General features: G+C 38.6%; 1 protein-coding gene across 2 annotated transcripts in view; it reads right to left on the reverse strand.

Moving 5' to 3' along the window:
- FAM241A (family with sequence similarity 241 member A) overlaps positions 1 to 597 on the reverse strand; it is a 73109-nt gene extending 72512 nt beyond the window's left edge. For both annotated transcript variants that reach the window (XR_013168254.1, XM_077142542.1), the window contains exon 1: positions 280 to 597. Coding sequence is in view for 1 of the 2 variants with exons in the window: in XM_077142542.1 (XP_076998657.1) it covers positions 280 to 438 (159 nt within the window). In the remaining variant the exon portion in view is untranslated. The remainder of the gene's footprint in view (positions 1 to 279) is intronic.
- Between the last annotated feature and the right edge of the window lie 21194 nt (positions 598 to 21791).

Consider the following 21791-nt stretch of genomic DNA (forward strand, 5'->3'; position numbering starts at 1 on the left):
GGCGCCCGCCCGAGAACCGTCCGTCCGACGGCAGGGGCAGGGCCGCGCAGGACCCCGGGCCGGCACTTCCCGCCGCGCACGCGCCACTCCGCCGGCCGGCCCGGACGCGCCGTCTAACCGCCCCAGCAGGCGTCTTCCCCGAACCCGGTGGCGACCAGAGCGCCACGCGGGGCACAGCGAGGCGCGGCCCGCCCGCCGGGTCAGTTCTCTTCGCCTCGGCGTTGAGCTCGCGGCCGGGCCGGGCCCGCCGCCGCCGCCGCCGCCCCTCCCGGCGCTCACCTGCTCGCTCTCCTCCTGCGACCTCCGCCTGCGCCGCCGCGGGCTCTCCCCGGGCTGCCGCTCGGTCCCCGCCGCCGCCTGCCCTGCCGGCGCGTCTCCGTCCTCGTCGCACTCCCCGCCGCCGCCGCCGCTCCTCAGCAGCTCCCTGGCCGAGCACATCCCGCCGCCAACTCTCGCCGCCCGGGACGGTCGCAGGAGGACCGAGCCGCGACGCGTGAGGCAGCGGCCGGTGCCGGAGGGCTGCCCTGGGATCGCCGCGCCTGCCGCTGACAGGAGCCTCCCGAGCCTGCCCTGCCCGCCTGGGCGCCAGAAGCCCCAGCCCCGCCGGGCTCCTCCTGTCACCGGCTCGCCCCGCCCCCGGCCGCCGGGGCGGGGGCGGGGCCAAGGCGGGGGCGGGGCCAACACGGAGGCGGGGGTGGGGCGTGTGTGAGAGACTAAGAGACGTTGTGTGCGTGTGCGTAAGAGACTGCGAGAGAGGTAGTGTGGGGGAGAGACAGTAGGAGAGGGTGTCTGTACGCGTGTGTGAAATTTCGTATACACAACAGAGATTGTGAGAGAGTAGGAGAGGATTGTGTGTGAGAGTGAAAGAGGGTGTGTGTGAGAAACTACATAATAGAGACTGTGCAAGAGATTGTGTGTGTGTAAAAAAAGAGACTGTGAGAGACGATATGTGTGAGAACTATATATGAGCTATTGTGGGTGTGAGAGACAGAAAGAGGGAGCAGGTGAGAGAGACTGAGTATATGTGAGGGACGGTGAGAGCGTGTGTAGGAGACACTAGTGAGACTAGGTATAGGAGGACAGTGTAAAAGAGCAGGCATTTGTGAGAGAGGAAAGAATACGTGTGTATGTGCGTGAACATAAGTTTAGTCGCATGCTCTAGCAGATTCCCTCTGTTCCTTGCTTGGCCCCGAGAGTGTGCTTGAGTGTGCTTCTGGGGTGGCTGCCGGTCCTCCCGGGGAGCTGTCATGCTTTGCAGGAGTACACATTTCTATGCCTGTTGCTCCCTCTGACTCCTAGCTGGTGCCTCTCTGAAGGTCTGTACCTTTGTCTCCGTTGAGTGCTTCTCTGGAATGAGTTGATGCTGGTGCCATAGGGGCATTTGGTGGTGTAAGTGCCTTTGCATATAGAAATAGGGTGAAGAAGAAATACAGGGTGAAGGGAGTACATCCAAGTTACAATTCTCTCTTCTTTTTTTGGCTATGCCCTTCCATTTTCTTAAAGAGAAATTGAGGGGCATTTAAACAAAGTATGAATTCTTTCTATGTCTCTTCTGTGTACATTGAGAAAATAATGGCCTATTATATAGTTAAATATCAGGTTATCTGTCAATGGAAGTGATTGTGCTTGAGTATAGAGAATAATAAATTGTTTGAGATCTTATATTAAAATTTCTTCAAACCTAGAGAAGGAATTAAAGTAGGCAAGAACTCAGAGGTTTATTTTCAAGACCTGTTTCCTATTTTTTTGTAGTGAGGGCTGTAGAGCCTAAAAAATGTCTTTAGATGTCTGAAATTAGAAAGAATAAATCCAGTGAGTTCATTTCTTCAAAGTCTTTAAAATCTCAGAGGAAAATATTAAATATTAATATGTAATCAGAAACAAGTGGTGCCCTGGGAACCCAGAAACGTTCCCTGATGGGCCTTGATAGCTTCTTCTACTGACAGTGTTTTCACTTGTGAAATTTTGCTTTGGCTATAAATAGTGTTTCTTATAAAAAGTGACCTTAATTTTTTTTTTAAGTGAAACTTTCGGATTATATACAGTGACACAGAGAGCATTAGGCATTCATTGCCAACTTGGGGAAGAGTAAGGCACTTTTTGAAGTTCTCTGTCTTTTCCTTGTTTCTGCTGACCTGATAAATCAAGCAGCTATGCACTCTCCAGTCAGGCTAAAAAGTGGACAGAAACTCTTTGTATACATGAAGACTCAGAAGGCAGAATATATAGAGCTAGGCACATAAAATAAGTAATACAAAGCTTAGCTTAGGAGACAAGTCTTATAAGTGTCCTCTGTTGTAGAATCTGCTGTGGGGCCTATCGCAGGTTTAAGCCTCTTGATTCTTTGAGAAGTGTATTCAACCAGTAAGTTAGCAAATATTTATTGCACACCACTAGATGTTAGGCCCAATTCTAGGTCCTTACTCTCAGGATACTTGCTTTTTAATCTCCTTCCAATTCTAGTTGGCAGAGGCCAGGAACTTTCACCAAAACATGGCCAAAATCCTTTGGTACCCGCCTAGGGTCGAAATCAACCTTTTCTTTTTCTTAGTATTGTGTAGCTTTCACTTAGTGGATGAATTTCTCTTGTTACTGTTACTCTTTTGTTCATAGAGACATTGGTCTTTTCTGAAGATCTAGAGAACCATCTTTTAAAAATATATATAATAATAACATTTTACACAAAAGACCTTATTCAGATTACATCATAGTTATCACAATTTCCAGCACATCTTGTGGGAGGGAAGAGCTGTTTTCACTCTGGTGCACAGTATGAATAATATGCAAATAAAGATATTACTGCCAGTTTCCCATGGGAAATAACAGATTGTTACTACCTAGAAAACTATAGCATGATGCTCTGAAATTGTATGTAGTTTAGTTGTGATTATATTAGTATATTTTATCTTGTGCTTTCCGAGGAAATAAAAAGTGCTTTAACTTGCCTCTCATATGATTTTTCATTTGCTTCCTTTCTGCTTAGCAGAGCCTTCAGTATTGGGAATAATTTTTGAGATATTAAGAATTTAACCAAAGTTCTAGGAAACCCTATGTTCCTGGAAGACATGTGGACTTAAAGGAAAAGGAACTTATTGGAAAACTCTCAATTCTTTCAGAGTTCCTGAAATTAAAGGAAGCTACCTCAGGGTATTGCTGTTAATGTTCATTCAATTTTTTCCATCCTTCCCAAACAAGAATAGAGACTGGGAGCAGGAGAAATTTACCCTTCCTCTTGGAGTTAATTTGTATCTTCTCTGTTTTATTCCCTTTCTCTGTGTGACTTCTTTGCATTCAGGGGCACTGATGAGTTCCTTCCCTACAGTAGGAAAGTAGATTTAAAATTGTGTTTTCATTTAAAAAAGAGAAAAACAAACAACTCTGAGGAAGGTATTCAAACTCACTAGTACAGAAAAAAATGGAAATGTAAACAATTATAAAGTACCACTTAGTATCTGTTAGCAATCTTTTAAATGCTAAATAAAACCTAATGCAAACATGCTTTAAGGAAATGGTTAAATTCAATGATTGCTAGTAGTTTTGCAAATAGATAACAGCCTTTTGGCAGAACTATAAAAAAATAAACTTTGGCCCATTAACCTCACTCCTAGGAAATAATTCAGAAGAGGAAGAAAGCTGTTTGTATAAAGATGTTCAAAGTAGTGCTATAGTGAAACTGAAAATAGCCTAAAACTCTCCCAGTAGGTAAATGGCTGCTGAATATATTGTGATTTGCCAACAATAAAATGTATATAGGCCTTAAACTGATATTAGTGAGGTAAACATTTCTGAAATAATGACAAGTGAAAAAGTACAGCCTGAGGAGTGATAGAGCTACTCAGTCTTCCTGTATCTCAAGATCTAGGCAGGTAAAAAGAGTAATACAGGGCTCAGCTTTGTTCAGTTTAAGGGACAACTCTCATAGAAGTGAAATTATGTGAACATATAGATCAAATCTGGAAGATAAATTTTAAAATAGTGTGCTGATTGAGGGGGTTACGGATGACATCTTTCCTTGTAAAATTAATTTTGATTAATTTTAAAATCATTTTTAAAGGTCTGTATTTGTGTTCCTGGTAAGATGGAATTGCTAGCACCCATAGTCTGGTTGTTTCAACTTAGTAGCTGAAAGTTCTGTTACCTTTGTTCAATAATTTAGTTCTTGAATGAGTTTAGATCATTTATTCATGCTGTTCTTAATAATTTAGGATCTTAGAGTTGGAAGGAATCTAAGAGGCAGTTTACAGCAACCTCCCACCCAATGTAGGGATCCCTCTATAACATTCTTGACAGATGGTGTCCCTCCTTCAGCTTGAAGGCTTCCAATTATGGGAAACGCATGATGCCACCTGTTCAATTACTGGATATCTCTAATTGTTAGAAAGTTCTTTCCATCGACTGAATTGAAATCTGTCTCCTTATCTCTTATTCGTATTGGTTCTAATCGTTTCCTGAAGTACAGAGAATAAATTCACCTTTTTTTCCCTCCAGGCAGCCCTTTGGTTAGTTTTTTAAAAAGTGATTTTTATCTTCCTTTAGCCTTTCTTATATAAACATCTGTAGTCTTTCAGCTGTTCTTTATTTTGAAAATTTGTGAATTTTGCCATACCTACTTCTTGTGAAAACTATATCCTCCTTTTTAGTGATCTATCTAAAAATGATTTCAGTGAAGATGATCCATCTCTGGTCCAGGGGGGTGCACATGACCTTTACTAAGTAAATCACATCCCTTTTACTTTCCCATGCTCTCAGTGATTTGTTGAAAAAAATGGGCACATGACCAAGCAAGACCAATCAGGACCAATGAAACTCAATTTGGGAACTTTTGTTTGTATTACAGGGACAGCATAGTATTGCCTACAGAGTTGGTGTGTGATGTTAGGAATTTGGAACTGAGGGAAGACTACCTGGTAGTTCTAAGAATGAAGTTGACACAGCAGAATGCATGGCTGAGATGGACTTTGTTTAGCCAGCTACTCCCAAAGTTAGATCTATCCTTGGATTTTTTCAGTTATGTTAGCTAATCTGTCACCACTACAGTTGCCATTTTTTTCCTCTAGCTATCCTCGGTTGGCTTTTCATCACTTTCTAAAGGAGACAGAATGATACAAATTCTAAACTGGGAAATAGAACTGAATAGCTCTGCTACTATCAGGCTACAGAAACTTGGGTAGTTCACTTAAAATCTCTGGTACTGGATTTCCTTATCAGTGCAATGAGCAAATTAAAATAGACAATCTGAAAAACCTCTTCCTACTTATAAATTCTTTGACTTCTTATGCTGGTTTGGAATTGTTAGGTATCCCAGAAAAACCATGTTCTTTTAATCCTGACCAAGTCTCATGCGGGCAGACCAATTGTAGGGGCAGGACCTCCTAATTAGATTGTTTCCATGGAGATGTGACACACCCAACTGTGGGTGTGGCCTTTGGATTAAATTATTTCCATGGAGATGTAACCCCACCCATTTAAGATGGTTCTTAATTAAGAAAGCTGACATGGAAATATACAGAAAGCTTAGACACACATGCTTGGGAATGCTTGAAGAACCAATACAGACACAGATGTTTGGAGATGGAGATAGAAATAGCTCAGGTGCTAAGCAGGGACTCATAGAAATAGCCAGAACCTGAAGAGAAGAAATCTCTGGCCCTGGGGGGATGCTAAACTAACAGATGAAACCCAGAGTTTAGCCTCAGAAGTAAGTGAGGGCCCACAGATGCTTGGAAAGAAATCCACTGGAATCAGATGTTGGAGGCTACAGAACTGGAAAGAAGGGTCAGCAGATGTTAGCACATGCCTTTCCTTGTGCCACAGACTTCAGCCTTTTTTTGGAGTCAAGGTATTTTTTTCTAGATGCCTTAGTTTGAATGTTTTTAAGGCCTTAGAATTGTACACTTGTAACTTAATAAATCCCCTTAATATAACCAATCCATTTCTGGTATATTGCATTCCAGTAGCTTTAGCAAAACAGAACACTTCTATATGGCTTTGCTTCCAGATCCAACCTGAGTGTCTTTGATGCTGTCCTTTGAATTTATCCCTGTTGGTCAATTTGCTTTTATTGAGAAGTTAATTATCAAAAGCAAATGGATGGAAGCAATTTTTCCTTGCTGAGTCTTCCTTTGCCACTCAATTAAATTATCTAGGGTTATAGTTCCTATTTCCCCTAAGAAGATTTTTTAAAATGCTTTGATGCAGATATAAATTATTCTATTATAATTTTAAATCATCTTTATTTTGAGGCTCAGTGGTGGAATAATCCCCATTTGTCAGTGAAAATTAATTCTATTACTTTTTTTAACTTTTTTTTTGTGAAATATAACATATATACAAAAAAACAATAAATTTCCAAGTACATTTTAACAGGTAGTTACAGAACAGATTTTAAAGTTTTGTATGGGTTACAGTTCCACAATTTTTTGTTTTTTCTTCTAGCTGCTCCAAAACACTGGAGACCAATAGAAATATCAATATAATGACTCAGCAGTCATACTCATTTGTTACATTCTATCTTCTCTGCTACACTCCTCCTTTTCTTTAAACAACATATATACATAAATGCAGTACATTTCAAAGTACATCACAACAATCAGTTTAAAACAGATTTCAGAGTTTGATGTGGGTTACAATTCCACAATTTTAAGTTTTTATTTCTAACTTTTATTTTATTCAGCACTCGTAACTCATTTGTTAAACCCCACCCTTCTCTATATAACTCCACCATCATCTTTGATCTTTCTCCTACTCTAGGACTATTTGGGCTATGGCCATTCTAACTTTTTCATGTTGAAAAGGGCTGTTGATAATATGGGATGGGGGATGGAACAAGTTGATGTTCTGGAAGGGCAGTTCTACTTTTTGCTCCAACTCTTTGTTTAAAAAAATTCTCAAACCTTCAGGAATCTTGAACGCAGGGTAAGTACAATGAACACCCATGTGGCTTTCATCTAGATGGCCCAGTTAACATTTTGCTCTGTTTGCTTTACTGTGTCTGTTTTCATAAAAATTCTGTTACGTATTAAATATTTCATATTTAAAGGTGTCTTTAAAATAGTGTATATCAAGAAAATTATGGACCTTTGAGAAGAGTGCTGCCTTTACCCAGAAACATTTAGAAATGGAGCTAAGGAACATTTAGCTAAGGAAATGGAGGTGGTACGGTATAGAGGTTAACAATTCAGAATTATAACACTACCTAAATTCCGATCCTGGCACTATCATTTAACAGTTCTCTCCAATACCCTCAGTTTTCTTATTTACAAAATATAGGTATTAATAGCACCTAAGTCCATACTAAAAATTGTTAATTAGTATTGTTAATATGTGAGTAGAGTTGATAGCAAGAGGTGTCCTTGGTTTTTCATTGCGTATGAGAATACGTAGTTATTTCTGCTCTACAAATGGGCTGAGACTTTGAGTTTCCTCATTTAGGAACTAAATTAGTGGTTAGCTCAAAAGAGAATGCCCAATGCTGAAACAGAAATTCAAGAATATGTGTTTTTGGCTGGGCAGGAAATCAGATTCCATGCTGAGAGTCTCAAATAACATCTGCCAATATGGCACTAGTGGAAATAAACCTAGATCCAAGGAGGCAGATGGGTTTCACCTCATGTGCCAATTACTGGCAGTGGTTGGCTGGCCCACCATGTATAAAAGTTTGTGAGAACTTATTGGGAAAGAATGACAGCCATGATATAGGGAAAATGAACAATGGCACAAGTGCCATGTGTTTGCCAACTCTGAACTAGATGTGAGAGATAAAGAAGGCAAGTTTCAGGAATGGGGGGCAAATGACAATTGGCTAGGAAAATACTGTTAAGACAAAGAGAGAGAAGAATCAGTAGGGTTGAAATGAAGCATTCTGTCAAGTCTGTTAGTAAACCAGCAATATGTGTACATATCTATTCTAGCTTTTACCACAATATAGTAATTCCTTTGTTTTTTGTGTTTCTCTTCCAATTAAACTATAAGCTTCTGAATGGAAGATCCATTATTGTCCTTCATGTTTTGTAAAATGCCAGATGTTCTAGTTTGCAAGCTGCCAGAATGCGATATACCAGAACTGGAAAGGCTTTTAAAAAGGGAATTTAATAAGTAACAAGTTTACAGTTCTAAGCCTATGGAAATGTCCAAACTAAGACATCCAGGGGAAGATACCTTAATTCAAGAAAGGCCAATGGTTCTGGAACAGCTCTGTCAGCTGGGAAGTCATGAACGTGACTGGCATCTGCTGGTCCCTTACCCTGGGCTCCGTTGCTTTCAGCCTCTATTCCTGTGGAGTTTCCACACTTTGCTTCTCCGGGTCTGGCTTTCATCTTTTGGCTTCCCTTGGCTCTCTCCAGGTTTGGCTTGCTTAACATCTCATGGCAACATCTTGTGGGCTACAAGTATCCCCAGACTTCTGTGTTTTCCAAGTATCGGCATCTGTGTCAGCTCTCTCTCTCTTGGCTCTGATGTTTCTGACTCTCTCCAAATGTTTACTCCTTTAAAGGATTCCAGTAATCAAGACCCACCTGAAGTGGGTGGAGTCACATCTCCATCTATGCAAAAGGTCACACCCACAATTGGGTGCATCACATCTGTGTGGAGAGAGAATCTAATCAAAATTTTCCAACCTACAGTATTGAATTAGAATTAAAAGAAATGGCTGCCCTCATAAGATTGAATCAGGTTAAAATATGGCTTTTCTGGGGTTTGTAATACTTTCAAACTAGCATGCCAAGTATTAGTAGTCACATAATAAATGGTTGAATGGATCCAACTCTAAATTCTCATTAGGTTTGGACTGGAAGTCCTTATTCTGAAAAATTTACCAATTTCTATGCTTATTTTTAGGCCTCCTGCTCTGCTTATTTTCTTATTAAAACTGTCTTTGAAAAATTCTACTCTTATCTCAAGTAACCTAAAAGCAAAATTATGTTTGAAAGACTTTAATCAATATAAATGGACATTATGCTTCTAATTGCTAAACACTTTTTTCAGAACTCATGTAGTAGCACAAAACTCACTTAAAGAATGTTTAGAAATGAAAGACCAGAGAGACCCAAATTTTAGGCAATCCATGAATACTGACCTGCCCTTTTCTGCTTCAGCAACCTATTAGACTATTAACTCTTTTTTAATTTTTAAATTATTTTGTTCTTTATTTATTGTGAAAAATAACATATATATAAAAAAGCAATAACTTTCGAAGCACATCACAACAATTACTTATAGAACAGATTTCAGAGTTTGAAATGATTACATACAACTCCACAATTTAAAATTTTTCCTTCTAGCTGCTTCAAGACACTGGAGACTAAAAGAAATATATAAGGATTCAGAAGTCATACGCATTTGTTAAATCCTATCTTCTCTGTTATAACTCCACCCTCCCCTTTGATCTTTCTCCCAATCTTTAGGGATATTTGAGCTATGCCCATTCTAACTTTTTCTTGTTGGAAAGGGCTGTCAATAATATGGGATAAGGGATGGAACTAGCTGATGTTCTGGAGAGGCTGGCCCGTCTGGATTTTAGGACTTACTGGCCTAGGAACCCATCTGGAGGTTGTAGGTTTCTGAAAAATAATCATAGTGCATGGCACCTCTGTAGAATCTCAGATAAAGATTCTAGAACAACCCTAGGTATTCTTTAGGGTTGGCAGGAATGATTGTAATTGGGGTTTGGCAAACCAAGATAAGTAGCAATGTGTAGCTGAAGCTTGTGTAAGAGTGACCTCCAGAGTAGCCTCTTGACTCTGAACTGCCTCAGACACTGATAACCTTATTCGTTACCATTCTTTTCTCCCTTTTGGTCAAGGAGGTATTGTTGATCCCATGGTGCCAGGACTAGGCTCATCCCTGGAAGTCATGTCCCATATTGCCAGGGTGACATTCAGCCCTCAATTAGACTATTATCTCTTAAATAATTAAAATTAAAAATAAAAATTTTATTATTTCTGGCCTTTTTAAATATTCAAATTGCAGGCAGTCCTTAACTCAATTTTGAAAATTTTGTCCAATTTGCTCTTTCCACATTGTGTTAGTTAGATTCAGTTGTCAACTTGGCCAGGTGAGCATACCTAGTCTTGTTGCTGCGGACATAAGCCAACCGTACGTGAACCTCATCTGTTGCCAATTACATCTACAGTCAGCTAGGAGGCGTGTCTGCTGCAATGAGTGACGTTTAACTTAATTGGCTTGTGCTTAAATGAGAGAACACAATGTAGCACAATCTAGCAGCTCAGCATTCCTCATCACAGCACTTGCAGCTCAGCCCAGGCCTTTGGAGAAGTCACCCCGGGGAAAGTTGTTGGAACCCAGGGGCCTGGAGAGAAGACCAGCAGAGACCATCCTGTGCCTTCCACGTAAGAAAAGAGCCTCAGTGGAAAGTTAGCTGCCTTTCCTCTGAAGAACCAACAAAATAAATCCCCTTTTATTAAAAGCCAATCCGTCTCTGGTGTGTTGCATTCCAGCAGCTAGCAAACTAGAACACACATCATATATTGACAATCCTAAATAAAATGTGTGCTTTTGCATTCATCAGTTAAAAAATGATTATTCTAAGCCATTATAGGAAGAAGGTCAATAACTAAGTTTTGGCTTTTTCTGAACAGTAGACACTATTTGACTATTTAGTTGAAGCTTGCCATGAAGTTTTTATAGATGTCAAAGGCGTGCGCTAGAGAAATGAAAGTTCTACTGAAACACGTGTAAGAGGAATTGACCTCATAACCTTAATCACAATCGAACAAAGACCAGTATCATATCCCAAATGGCACAATCTGGTATCAATAATATACCATTTAGCTTTAACTTGGTCATCTGTATGGTTCAATTGTTAGGGAAAATAATAAAATTAAAGATTTGATGCAAATTGCTAAACATAAATCTCCAAATTGCATGTGTAAGATGTATCTAAATTGTTTTATAGTTTTTAGCCTTTTGAGAACGTACATTTCTGACTCTGACAGAAGTTTTCAGAAGTCCTTATAAGCAAAAATATAGGACTGCCTATGTTTATTATTTTTTTTGACAGTGGCTGCTGTCAAATTTTTGAATTTTTTTCAATTTTTCCTGCTTTAATAATGTTTTTTCTGCTCCCTACTCTTTGCCTCAAAATACCTCTATTTAGCACACAGTCACCAACAATAAACAAAGCAAAAAACCTTCTGAACCTCCTAAGCATTATAGTTCAAGCCCTCAAAGTCTGTTTATTCATTAGCTATTCACAATTCTAACAACTTTGGTGTAAAAAAACCACCAACGTATAGCTTAAGTTCAGTATGCAAAGCATTGTATGGGGTGATTTGTGTGAAGGGGCACAAAAAATATTGAAACTTTCCTTTTTCTCAGGTGCCTAAAATCAAATAGGGAATATAAAGCATTTATACAACAGAGAACAATGCAATGTAGAAAGAGGAAAGTGTCACAAGAAGTTACAGATGACATGTTATGTAGTTCAGCGAAGGAAATTACTTGGTTACCAACTTCCGTACCTCTAAAATAGCAAATTTGAAAGAAGAGAGAACTGACAGGCATGTAGTCAGCAACTATTACAACTGACAAGTTAGCATTAAGAGAGGACTTAGCGATATTCTGGCAAACATATGCTTGAATTTAAAATGTCCAGTGCTCTGGAGCCATTCAGTATAAGGGCATTGTTGAATAATAGACAAACTTTTAGAATTAGAAGTTTCCCTAGAGGCCATCTAGGCTGCACAATTTATTGATAACACTTAAAAAGGGTAAGCAACTTCCCTATGATAGTCTGGGGATTATCTTTGATTCTTTTTTTTCTTTTTCCTCATCTTTTCCACCATTCCTATCTCCCATCCCATTTAAATCAATCATCTTGTCTTTCTTCCTCAAATCTCTTTTCCTTTCCATTTCAATTTTAACTGCCTTATATCAGACTATGAATATCTTTTGCCTGGAATTCTTCCATGATTTCCTACCTCATCTTTCTCCTATTTAAAAAATCTTATATCTATTTTCCACTTATCCAGTCATCTGACTGAAATATGAATCTGTCCACTGCTCTGCAAGATAAACTTCAACTGCTTATCAATCCCTTCCCTGTTTTCTGCCATCAACTCCTGTTAGTATATGTATAATTTGGGGACACTTGGAACATTGCCCCGTTCTTCCTCCTCACTTGCTCTCCAAATTTTCTTGGCTAATACGTCAACCCAGATGTCATCTCACAGGAAGCCCAGACTAAGTTAGGAGCGTGTTTACAGTCCAGTGATACATTTTCATTGCATCCTATTATTGGATTGGCCATATTGTACTATAGTTATGCATTTGTGTATTTGGCTCCTGTCTTCGTTTGCCAGGGCTGCTGTATGAAAGTACCACTGACTAGTTGGCTTTAAACAACAGAAATTTATTGTCCCAGTTCTGGAGGCTAGAAGTCCAAAATCAAGGTGTCGGCAGGGCCATTCTTCCTCTGAAGTCTGTAGGATTCATGTGGTGCTTGCTGGAAATCCATGATGCTCCTTGGTTTGTGTATAACTCAATCTCTTCCTTCTTCCCATGGTCTTCTCTCTATGCCAGTTTCCTACTTCCTGGGCCCAAATTTGTTCTCCCTTAAGGACACTAGTATAATTGGATTGGGACATACCCTAGTCCCAGTTTGACCTCATTTCAAGTAATAACATCATCAAAGATCCTGTTTACAAATAAGTTCACATTCGCAGGACTAGGGGGTCAGGATGTGAACATGTCTTTTGGCAGACATGATTTAATACATAACAACATCCCTTCTTGAAATGTGAACCCTTTGAGGACACCGACCGTGTTTTATTCTTTGTACACCAAAGCCCAGCACTGAGCCAAAACATATGAGATGCTTGATAAACGTAGGTTGAATGCATGCCCAGATATTAGAAATAGCACTACCCAAATACTGAATATTAGGCAAGTGTTCTTTCTCTTACATTCTTGGTTCCTGAAACTGGCTATTAATTAGAATTACCTGGGAATATTTTACGATTTCTGGGTTTCATTTCTGCATTTGTACATCAGAATCTTTTCTCTATATTTTTATGAGGTTTCCCAGGTGATTATTTTGAGTCAAGTTAGCACCTGCTCTCAAGCTGAGGTTTGTAAATTTCATAATATTACCTCTCATGGGACTTTAAGAAAAATTAAGTTATACCTTGTTTAAGAAGTCAAAGCAATGTGTAATAGATTTTTAGCAAGATTTGCATTCAAGATGTTTATGTTTGTTTTAAATGTGTTTTGATTAAAAGTATAACTTCCCAGTTTTCCAGAAAACTCTGTGCAACAAAATAATGCATTCACTAATGATCCTGAAAAGATGAGTGTTTAATTTTTGTTTACATCTATTTTCCATTCTTTCCTAAACCCTCTGAAATGCATTTCATTTCTCATATAGTTTTCTCTGTGTGACTACTCTTACTATATTTTGCTCCTTTCTTCATTTATAATTAGGAAAAATTCATTCTATCATGCCTTGAGTTTTTCCTTCCTAATGAAATGAGCCTTTCCTGCTTTTGTTTTTAAAACTCTGATACTTCAATCAACTGCACTATAAGTTGGTTGAATCTCTGCAATATATCCAAAGATTTCCATTTAAAAGAGAAGTGGGGCCTGGCTTATCTCGCCATCACATTGAGCTGATTGGATTCTGTGGAATGTTGGGACACTGCTAAGGAGAAGAGCTGGTGTGGGTGAGAACTTGGCTGACTCCTCAGTTTTCCATCTGCACTGCGTGCTCCTGTGCTTGAGCAGGAAGCTGGTCTCAGTGAGCAGACCTGGGAACAGGAAGACAGCCACTGTGTGGGTGGTTTTGAAAAAAACCTCCTTCTGTTTCTCCTGTACCCAGCTGGTTTTAAGTTTCTGGATGGTACTGCTAAAAGCAACCCTCAAGTTTTGCCTCTGATTTCATTGGATTTGGGGCCTATGCTAAAGATTGTTCTTGGTTTGGGACCTATAATTTGATGTATTTCACAGAACAATTTAGCTCCAGCTTTGGTTTTCCATTAGATACATTTGCAAAATGTGTGTTAATTTTAATTTTGATTATGCAACGTGGTACAAATCTAATGGCTTACCGATGGAAGTTTATACTACTCTCGCTCTAATTTGGGGGGTAAAATGAATTGATTATAACTTTCATTTAGTATTATAATTTATGTGAACTTAAGTTACATTCTAGATGAAAGGCGCAAAGCACCTAAGTTTTTCCTAAAGTATTTCCTGAAGTTTATAATTTTCAGGTCTTCAAGAATGGAGTGTAGCTTAGCATTTACCTTTTCCTGATATCATTTTTTATTTACTTATGTTAGCTGAAAATGCATATTCTCAGTGTCATAAATGTTTTCAAGTGGAAAAACTGTCTAAATAAGTTAGGAAACATCTCCAGGGCCTTCAAAGATTTCTGTTCTGAGAGAATATCTTGGTTTTGTCTTGTCTGAGCGCTAAACTGACTGATTCATATAAGGACAAGAGGGCAATTTCAGGTAGATGCACTATGGTTGTTTATGTTTGTTATCTTGTTCAAATATAGTCCTGATTATATAAAATGACAGTCCTCAGCAATTTTTATTCATATGTTGGTGAAGTGATTTGCTTTGCTTATTTAATGAAATATCCTTTATCACATTTTGTTTGACTTTTCCGTATATTGCTAGGAAAAGCTGCATTAAATCCTGTATGCTAATTTAAAGCATTAGGTTTTAAGGTTAAAATATTCAAGCCTATATTATTAGTTAGGTTTAAAAATCCATAAAGGCCTATGAACTTCCCAAGGTAGTATTCAGGTAATATAAGGTAGTGTTTTTTAAATTAGTAATATCCATAGGTTTTACTAATGTATCTTCTTAATACAGAAAAAAACTGACCATTTTACATATATATATATGTATAATATATATAGTTTAAATATATGTTTTAAAATTTTTTGAAACTTGATAGCTGCTGATTTTTTTTTAATTTTCAAAACTATTTATTGTACAATAATTTCAAATTTATAGGAGATGTTCTAGTTTGCTAGCTGCTGGAATGCAATATACCAGGAACAGAATGGCTTTTAAAAAGGGGAATTTAATAAGTTGCTAGTTTACAGTTCTAAGGCCAAGAAAATGTTCCAATTAAAACAAGTCTATAGAAGTGTCCAATCTAAGGCATCCAGGGAAAGATACCTTGGTTCAAGAAGACCAATGATGTTCAGAGTTTCTCTCTCAAGTGAAAGGGCACATGGTGAGCACAGTCAAGAGTTTCTCTCTCATCTGGAAAGGCACATGGTGAACACGGTCAGGGTTCCTCTCTCATCTGGAAGGACACATGGCGAACACAGCGTCATCTGCTAGCTTCTTCTCTCCTGGCTTCTGGTTTCATGAAGCTCCTCAGGAGGCGTTTTCCTTCTTCATCTCCGAAGGTTGCTGGCTCATGGACTCTCTGCTTCATGGTGCTGCAGCATTCACTGCTCTTTCCAAATCTCTTTCATTCTCCAAAACGTTTCCTCTTTTATAGGACTCCAGAAACTTATCAAGATGGGCTGAAATGGGTGGAGACATGTCATCCTGTCATCACCTAATCCAGCTTAACAACTACTCTTGATTAAATCACATCTCCAGGGAGATGATCTGAGTACAGTTGCAAACATACAGTATTAAATAGGGATTATTCTGCCTTTATGAAATGGGATTTAGATAAAAAATGGCTTTTGTAGGGGATATACATCCTTTCAAACCTGCACAGGCGAGTTGCAAAAATAATACAAAATACATACAGGAAACTCCAAAATACCCCCCACCCTTCCAGATACCCAGATCCACCAACTCGATGTTTTGCCAAATTTGCCCTATAATTCTATCCATCCATTTGTCTGTCTGTCTATTTATCTATTTTAGAATGGGTTGTATACTTCATGCTCCTTGAACATTTAATGCTTCTACATACATTTCCTAAGAATAAGGATATTCACTTATGACCACCTGTGCTAGTTTGAATCTATTATGTACCCCAGAAAGGCCAAGCTTTAATACTGAGCTAAGCTTAAGCTTTAATACTGAGCTAAGCTTATGGAAGCAGCTGTTTCTTTTAGTCCTGATTCAATATTGTAGGGTGGAAACTTCTCATAGGGTTATCTCCATGGAGAGGTGACAAACACAATTATGGGTATAACCTTTTGATTAGATGGAGATGTGACTCCACCCATTAAAGTGGGTCTTGATTCTTTACAGGAATCCTTTAAGAGAGGAAACATTTTGGAGAGAGAGCCAGAGCTGGCAGAGAGAGCAGATGTAGGTGCTTGGAGAACAGTTGCTACAGAGAACAGAGATGTGGATATTTGGAGATGCTTGAAGCCCAGCAGATGTTGCTGTGTGCCTTCGCATGAGATGTTAAACAAGCCAGAACCTGGAGAGAGCCAAAGGAAGCCGAGACATGAAAGCTAGCAATGGAGAAGCAAAGGAAGAAGCCCCCAAAGGAACAAAGGCTGAAAGCAACAAAGCCCAGGAGTAAGGGACCAGCAGATGCCAGCTGCATGACTTCCCAGATGATAGCGGTGTTCTGGACAGCATCAGCCTTTCTTGAGGGAAGGTGACCTCTTGTTGGTGCCTTAATTTGGAAATTCTCTTGGTCTTAGAACTGTAAACTTGTAACTTATTAAATTCCATTTTTAAAAGCCGTTCCATTTCTGGTGTGTGGCATTCTGGCAGCTTAGCAAACTAATACACCAGCTTAAGCACAGTTATCAAGTTCAAGATAGATAACACTGATAGAAGGCTTACAGTCCATAATCCAATTTTTTCATATGTCCCTACAGTATCCTTTTGGGCCTTTTCTCCTCCACTGTTAGATCTAGTCCAGAATCATGTGTTGCATTCAATTGTCATTGTCTCTTTAGCCTCTCTTTTTTCAATCCTGGAAATATAAATACAATATAACTATCCCATCAGAATCACTCTCAAGAAAACAATTCATCAGTGTTGATCACATTCACAGTGTTGTACTATCCTCACCATTATCCATTACCAGAACTTCCCAAATACTCCAAACTGAAACCATATACTCATTATTCATTAATTCCTCTTTCCTCCTCCCTCAACCCTGGTAACTTGTCCTCAATTTTCTGTCTCTGTGTTGGTCAGTTTTTTAAAATGCAATTTCATTGTGATATATTCATATACCACATAATTATACAGTGTATACCATCAGTGGTTCACAGTATCATCATACAGCTGTGCATTCATTATCACTATCATTTTTGAACATTTTGATTGCTCATACACAATAAAAATAAGAACTAAAATAAAAACAAAGTAAAAAAGAACACTCAAAAAATCCCATACCCCCATTCCTCCCTATTATTTATTTATTTTTTTCTCTTTATTTTCTTACTTATCTGTCCATACACCAGATAAAGGGAGTGTCAGTCAGAAGGTTTTCACAATCACACAGTCATACCTTAAAAGCTATATAGTTATACAGCCATCTTCAGGAATCAAGGCTACTGGATTACAGTTCAATGGTTTTAGGTATTTCCTTCTAGCTACTCCAATACACCAAAAATGGAAAAGAGATATCTATGTAATGCATAAGAATAACCTCCAGAATTACCTCTCAACTCCATTTGAAATCTCTCAGCCACTGAAACTTTATTTTGTTTCATTTCTCTTCCCCCTTTTGGTCATGAAGTCTTTCTCAATCCCGTGATGCCAGGGCCAGGCTCATCACTGGGAGTCATGTCCCACATTGCCAGGGAGACTTACACTCCTGGGAGTCATGTCCCACATAGGGGGGATGGTGGTGAGTTCACTCATGGAGTTGGCTTAGAGAGAGATCTAAACAACATCTAAACAACAAAAGAGGTTCTCAGGGGGTGACTCTTAGGCATACTTATGAGTAGGCTTAGCTCTCTGCATGAATAAGTTTCACAAGGGCAAACCCCAAGATGGAGGGCTTGGCCTATCAAACTGGTAGTCCTCAATGCTTGTGGGAATAGCAGGTCTTCCCCAGTCCCTCAAGGTGACTTGATAGCAGCTGATTAAAAAAAATATTTTCATTGAGAAATCTTCACACACATTCATTCTATACGTGGTATACAATCAGTAGTTCACAATATCATAACATAGTTGTGCATTCATCACCATGATCATTTTTTAGAACATTTGCATTACTCCAGAAAAAGAAGTAAAGAAAAAAAAATTCATACATACTATACTCCTTACCCCCCCCATTAACCTCTAGTATTTCCATTTACCCAATTTATTTCAGCCTTTATCCCCCCTATTATTTATTTATTTTTATCCATATTTCTTTGTAAACTTTCTTATTGTAAAGTATAATATATATACAAAACAAAGAAATAAAAAAACAATAGTTTTCAAAGCACTCTTCAACAAGTAGCTACAAGACAGATCCCAGAGTTTGTCATGGGCAAATATGATCCTCTCAGATTTTTCCTTCCAGCTGCTCCAGAATATAGGAGGCTAGATGGCTTAAATATTTTTTTATCACCACAATCAACTTTTTTCTTTCTTTTTTTTCTGTGAAAAAATAACATATAAACAAAAAAGCAATAGATTTCAAAGCACAGCACCACAGTTAGTTGTAGAACATATTTCAGTGTTTGACATGGGTTATGATTCCACAGGTTTTTACTTCTTGCTGCTTAGAGATACTGGAGACTAAAAGAGATATCAATTTAATGATTCATCAATCATATTCATTTGTTAAATTCTATCTTCTCCGTTTAACTCCATCATCACCTTTGATCTCTCTATCCCTCTCTTTAGGGGTATTTGAGCTATGCCCATTCTAACTTCTTCATGTTGAATGGGTCTGTCACTAATATAGGGTAGGGAGATGGAACTATCTGATGGTCTGGAGAGGCTGGGCCCTTTAGGTTTCAGGACGTATCTGGTCCAGGGACCCATCTAGGGGTTGTAGGTTTCTGGAAAGTTACACTAGTGTATAGAACCCTTGTGGAATCTTATATTTTGCCTTAGGTGTTCTTTAGGATTGGCTGGAATGGTCCCGGCAGGGGTTTGGCAGGTTATGAAGGTAGCAATGTCTAATTGAAGTTTGCATAAGAGCAACTTCCAGAGTAGCCTCTCAACTCCATTTGAACTCTCTCTACCACTGATACTTTATTAGTTACACTTCTTTACCCCCTTTTGGTCAGGATGGAATTGTTGACCCTACAGTGCCAGGGCTGAATTCATCCCTGGGAGTCATCTCCCACATTGCCAGGGAGACTTTCACCCCTGGATGTCATGCCCCACATAGCGGGGAGGGAAATGATTTCACTTGCAGTTATTCTTTTATCCATTTTTTTTTACTCATCTCTCCATACCCTGGATAAAAGGAGCATTAGACACAAGGTTTTCACAACCACACAGTCACACTATAAAAGTTACATCTTTATACAATCATCTTCAAGAATCAGGGCTACTGGAACACAACTCAACAGTTTCAGATGCTTCCCTCCAGCTACTTCACTACACCAAAAACTAAAAAGGGGTATCTATATAATGCAGAAGAATAATCTCCAGGATAACCTTTTGACTGTTTAAAATCTCTCAGACACTGAAACTTTATTTTGTCTATTTTTCTCTCTTTCCTCGTTTGGTCAAGGAGGCTTTCTCAGTCCCTTGAAGCTTGGGTCCTGGCTCAACCCAGGATTTCTATCACACATTGCCAGGGAGATTTACACCCCTGGGGGTCATGTCCCATGGTGGGGGGGAGGGCAGTGAGTTGACCTGCCTAGTTGGCTTAGAGAGAAAGGCCACGTCTGAGCAAAAAAAGAGGTTCTCTGGGGGTGACTCTTAGGTATAATTTTAAGTAGACTTAGCCTATCCTTTGCAGGAATAAGTTTCATAGGGGTGAAACCCAAGATCAAGGGTTTGGCCTGTTGATTTGGTTGTCCCCACTGCTAGAGAAAATAGTATAAATTCTCCAAATGAGGAAGTTGAATATTTCCTCCTTTCTCCAAATCTCTCAAGGGGACTTTGCAAATACTTCTTTATTCATTGCCCAAATTACTCTGATATATATTGGGGCATCAACCCAACAAGAGCTCACAACTTATTCAAGATTCCATGTACTTATGGTGTTCAACTAAACTGACCATACAAGTTAAATTAGGGAATGCACTAACCAAAATATAAATTTTGTACCAAATAAACATTTCTCCCTTTGGTCTCACACAGAAGTTGAAGTTTTAAAATATGGACAATATCATCCTTTACCCTGTAATCTGATTTACCTTAGTCCTATCCAGATCAACTTTATTTATATCTCTACTGGAAGTCTGATCACTTTTCAACTTGACAGCAGCTGATTTTAAATTTCACATATAAATGCAGACTATAGATTTTAGATTGTGGCTTTAAAAGTTCTTTCAGGTTGTTCTAGTTTGCTGTCTGAAAAATGAAATATACCAGAAACTGAATGGCTTTTAAAAAGGGGAATTTAATAGGTTACAATTTACAGTTCTAAGGCTGTGAAATTGTTCAAATAAAACAAGTCTATAGAAACGTCCAATGTAAGGCATCCAGGGAAATATACCTTCGTTCAAGAAGGCCAATGATGTTCAGTGTTTCTCTCTCAGCTGGAAAGGCACATGGTGACCATGGCGGCATCTGCTAGCTTTCTCTTCATGCCTCTTACTTCATGAAGCTCCCTGGGAGGCGTTTTCCTTCTTCACCTCCAAAGGTCACTAGCTGGTGGACTCTGTGGTTCTCTCATCATTCTGTCATGATTCTGTGGCTCTCCCCTCATTCTCAAAAGTGACTCTCTCTAAAAGGTCTCCTCTTTTATAGGATTCCAGTAAACTAATCAAGACCCATGTGGAAGGGTGGAGACATGCCTCCATCTAATCAAGCATAATACCCACAATTGGTTGAGTCACATCTCTATGGGAATAACATAATCAAGTTTCCAATCTATAGCATTGAATAGGATTAGAAGAAACTGTTGCTCCCACAAGACTGATTAGAATGGCTTTTCTAGCATACATAAATCCTTTCAAACTGGCACACAGGTAGAGTCACAGCTCTTAAATTTGTACTATTACAGATTCAAGGACATAGTCCATTATGAATTATTCTTAGATAATCTGTTTCACAGAGTTAGTATTTTTGATACGTATTAACAAATATTGAATACAACTTTTCCCTCATCTAAACCGAGAGAATGACTATTATTACTTATTATAAGAATAAGCAATTAAGTGATTGTGCAAGAGATACCTGTTATGAAATCTAGGAAATATGATATTTTTGTATATATAAGGGCTACAGGTAGAATGACAGCTAAGTTCAAGGCAGAGACAATACTGTACAAATTCATTGCCTTTAGTTCTATTATCCTATAATTCCAATTTGAAAATAAAGTTTTTTATCAGAAATGTTTCATTAAAAGCTGATTAAATAACTTTCTGCATAGAAAGCAAGACTTTTGAAATCACAGTATATTAGTAAAAGGCAAATAAGTGTAATTGATTAAAATTTCCTAATAGCTTACATTCAAGACATTAATCTACAATATAGTCAGTCTGTAGTTTTGAAGTATACGTTTTTTATAAAGTATTATTATTGATAACAATATAACTACATTTATTGAGTATTTACTTTGTGTCAAGCCTTATTCACTGCTAGTGAGTGTCTGACTCCTGACCCTGGACTTTTTCCTGCTGAACTAAAGTAATGAATTTGTACATTTATATATATATACTTCTGAATTAACATTTATCTAATTATATGGCCAACTAACATTTGTTGACAACTGCTCTGCTCTGTATTAAGAACTTTCCATGCATTATCTCCTGAAATCTT

The sequence above is a fragment of the Tamandua tetradactyla genome, chromosome 24, assembly GCF_023851605.1.
Source record: "Tamandua tetradactyla isolate mTamTet1 chromosome 24, mTamTet1.pri, whole genome shotgun sequence".
Lineage (NCBI taxonomy): Eukaryota > Metazoa > Chordata > Mammalia > Pilosa > Myrmecophagidae > Tamandua > Tamandua tetradactyla.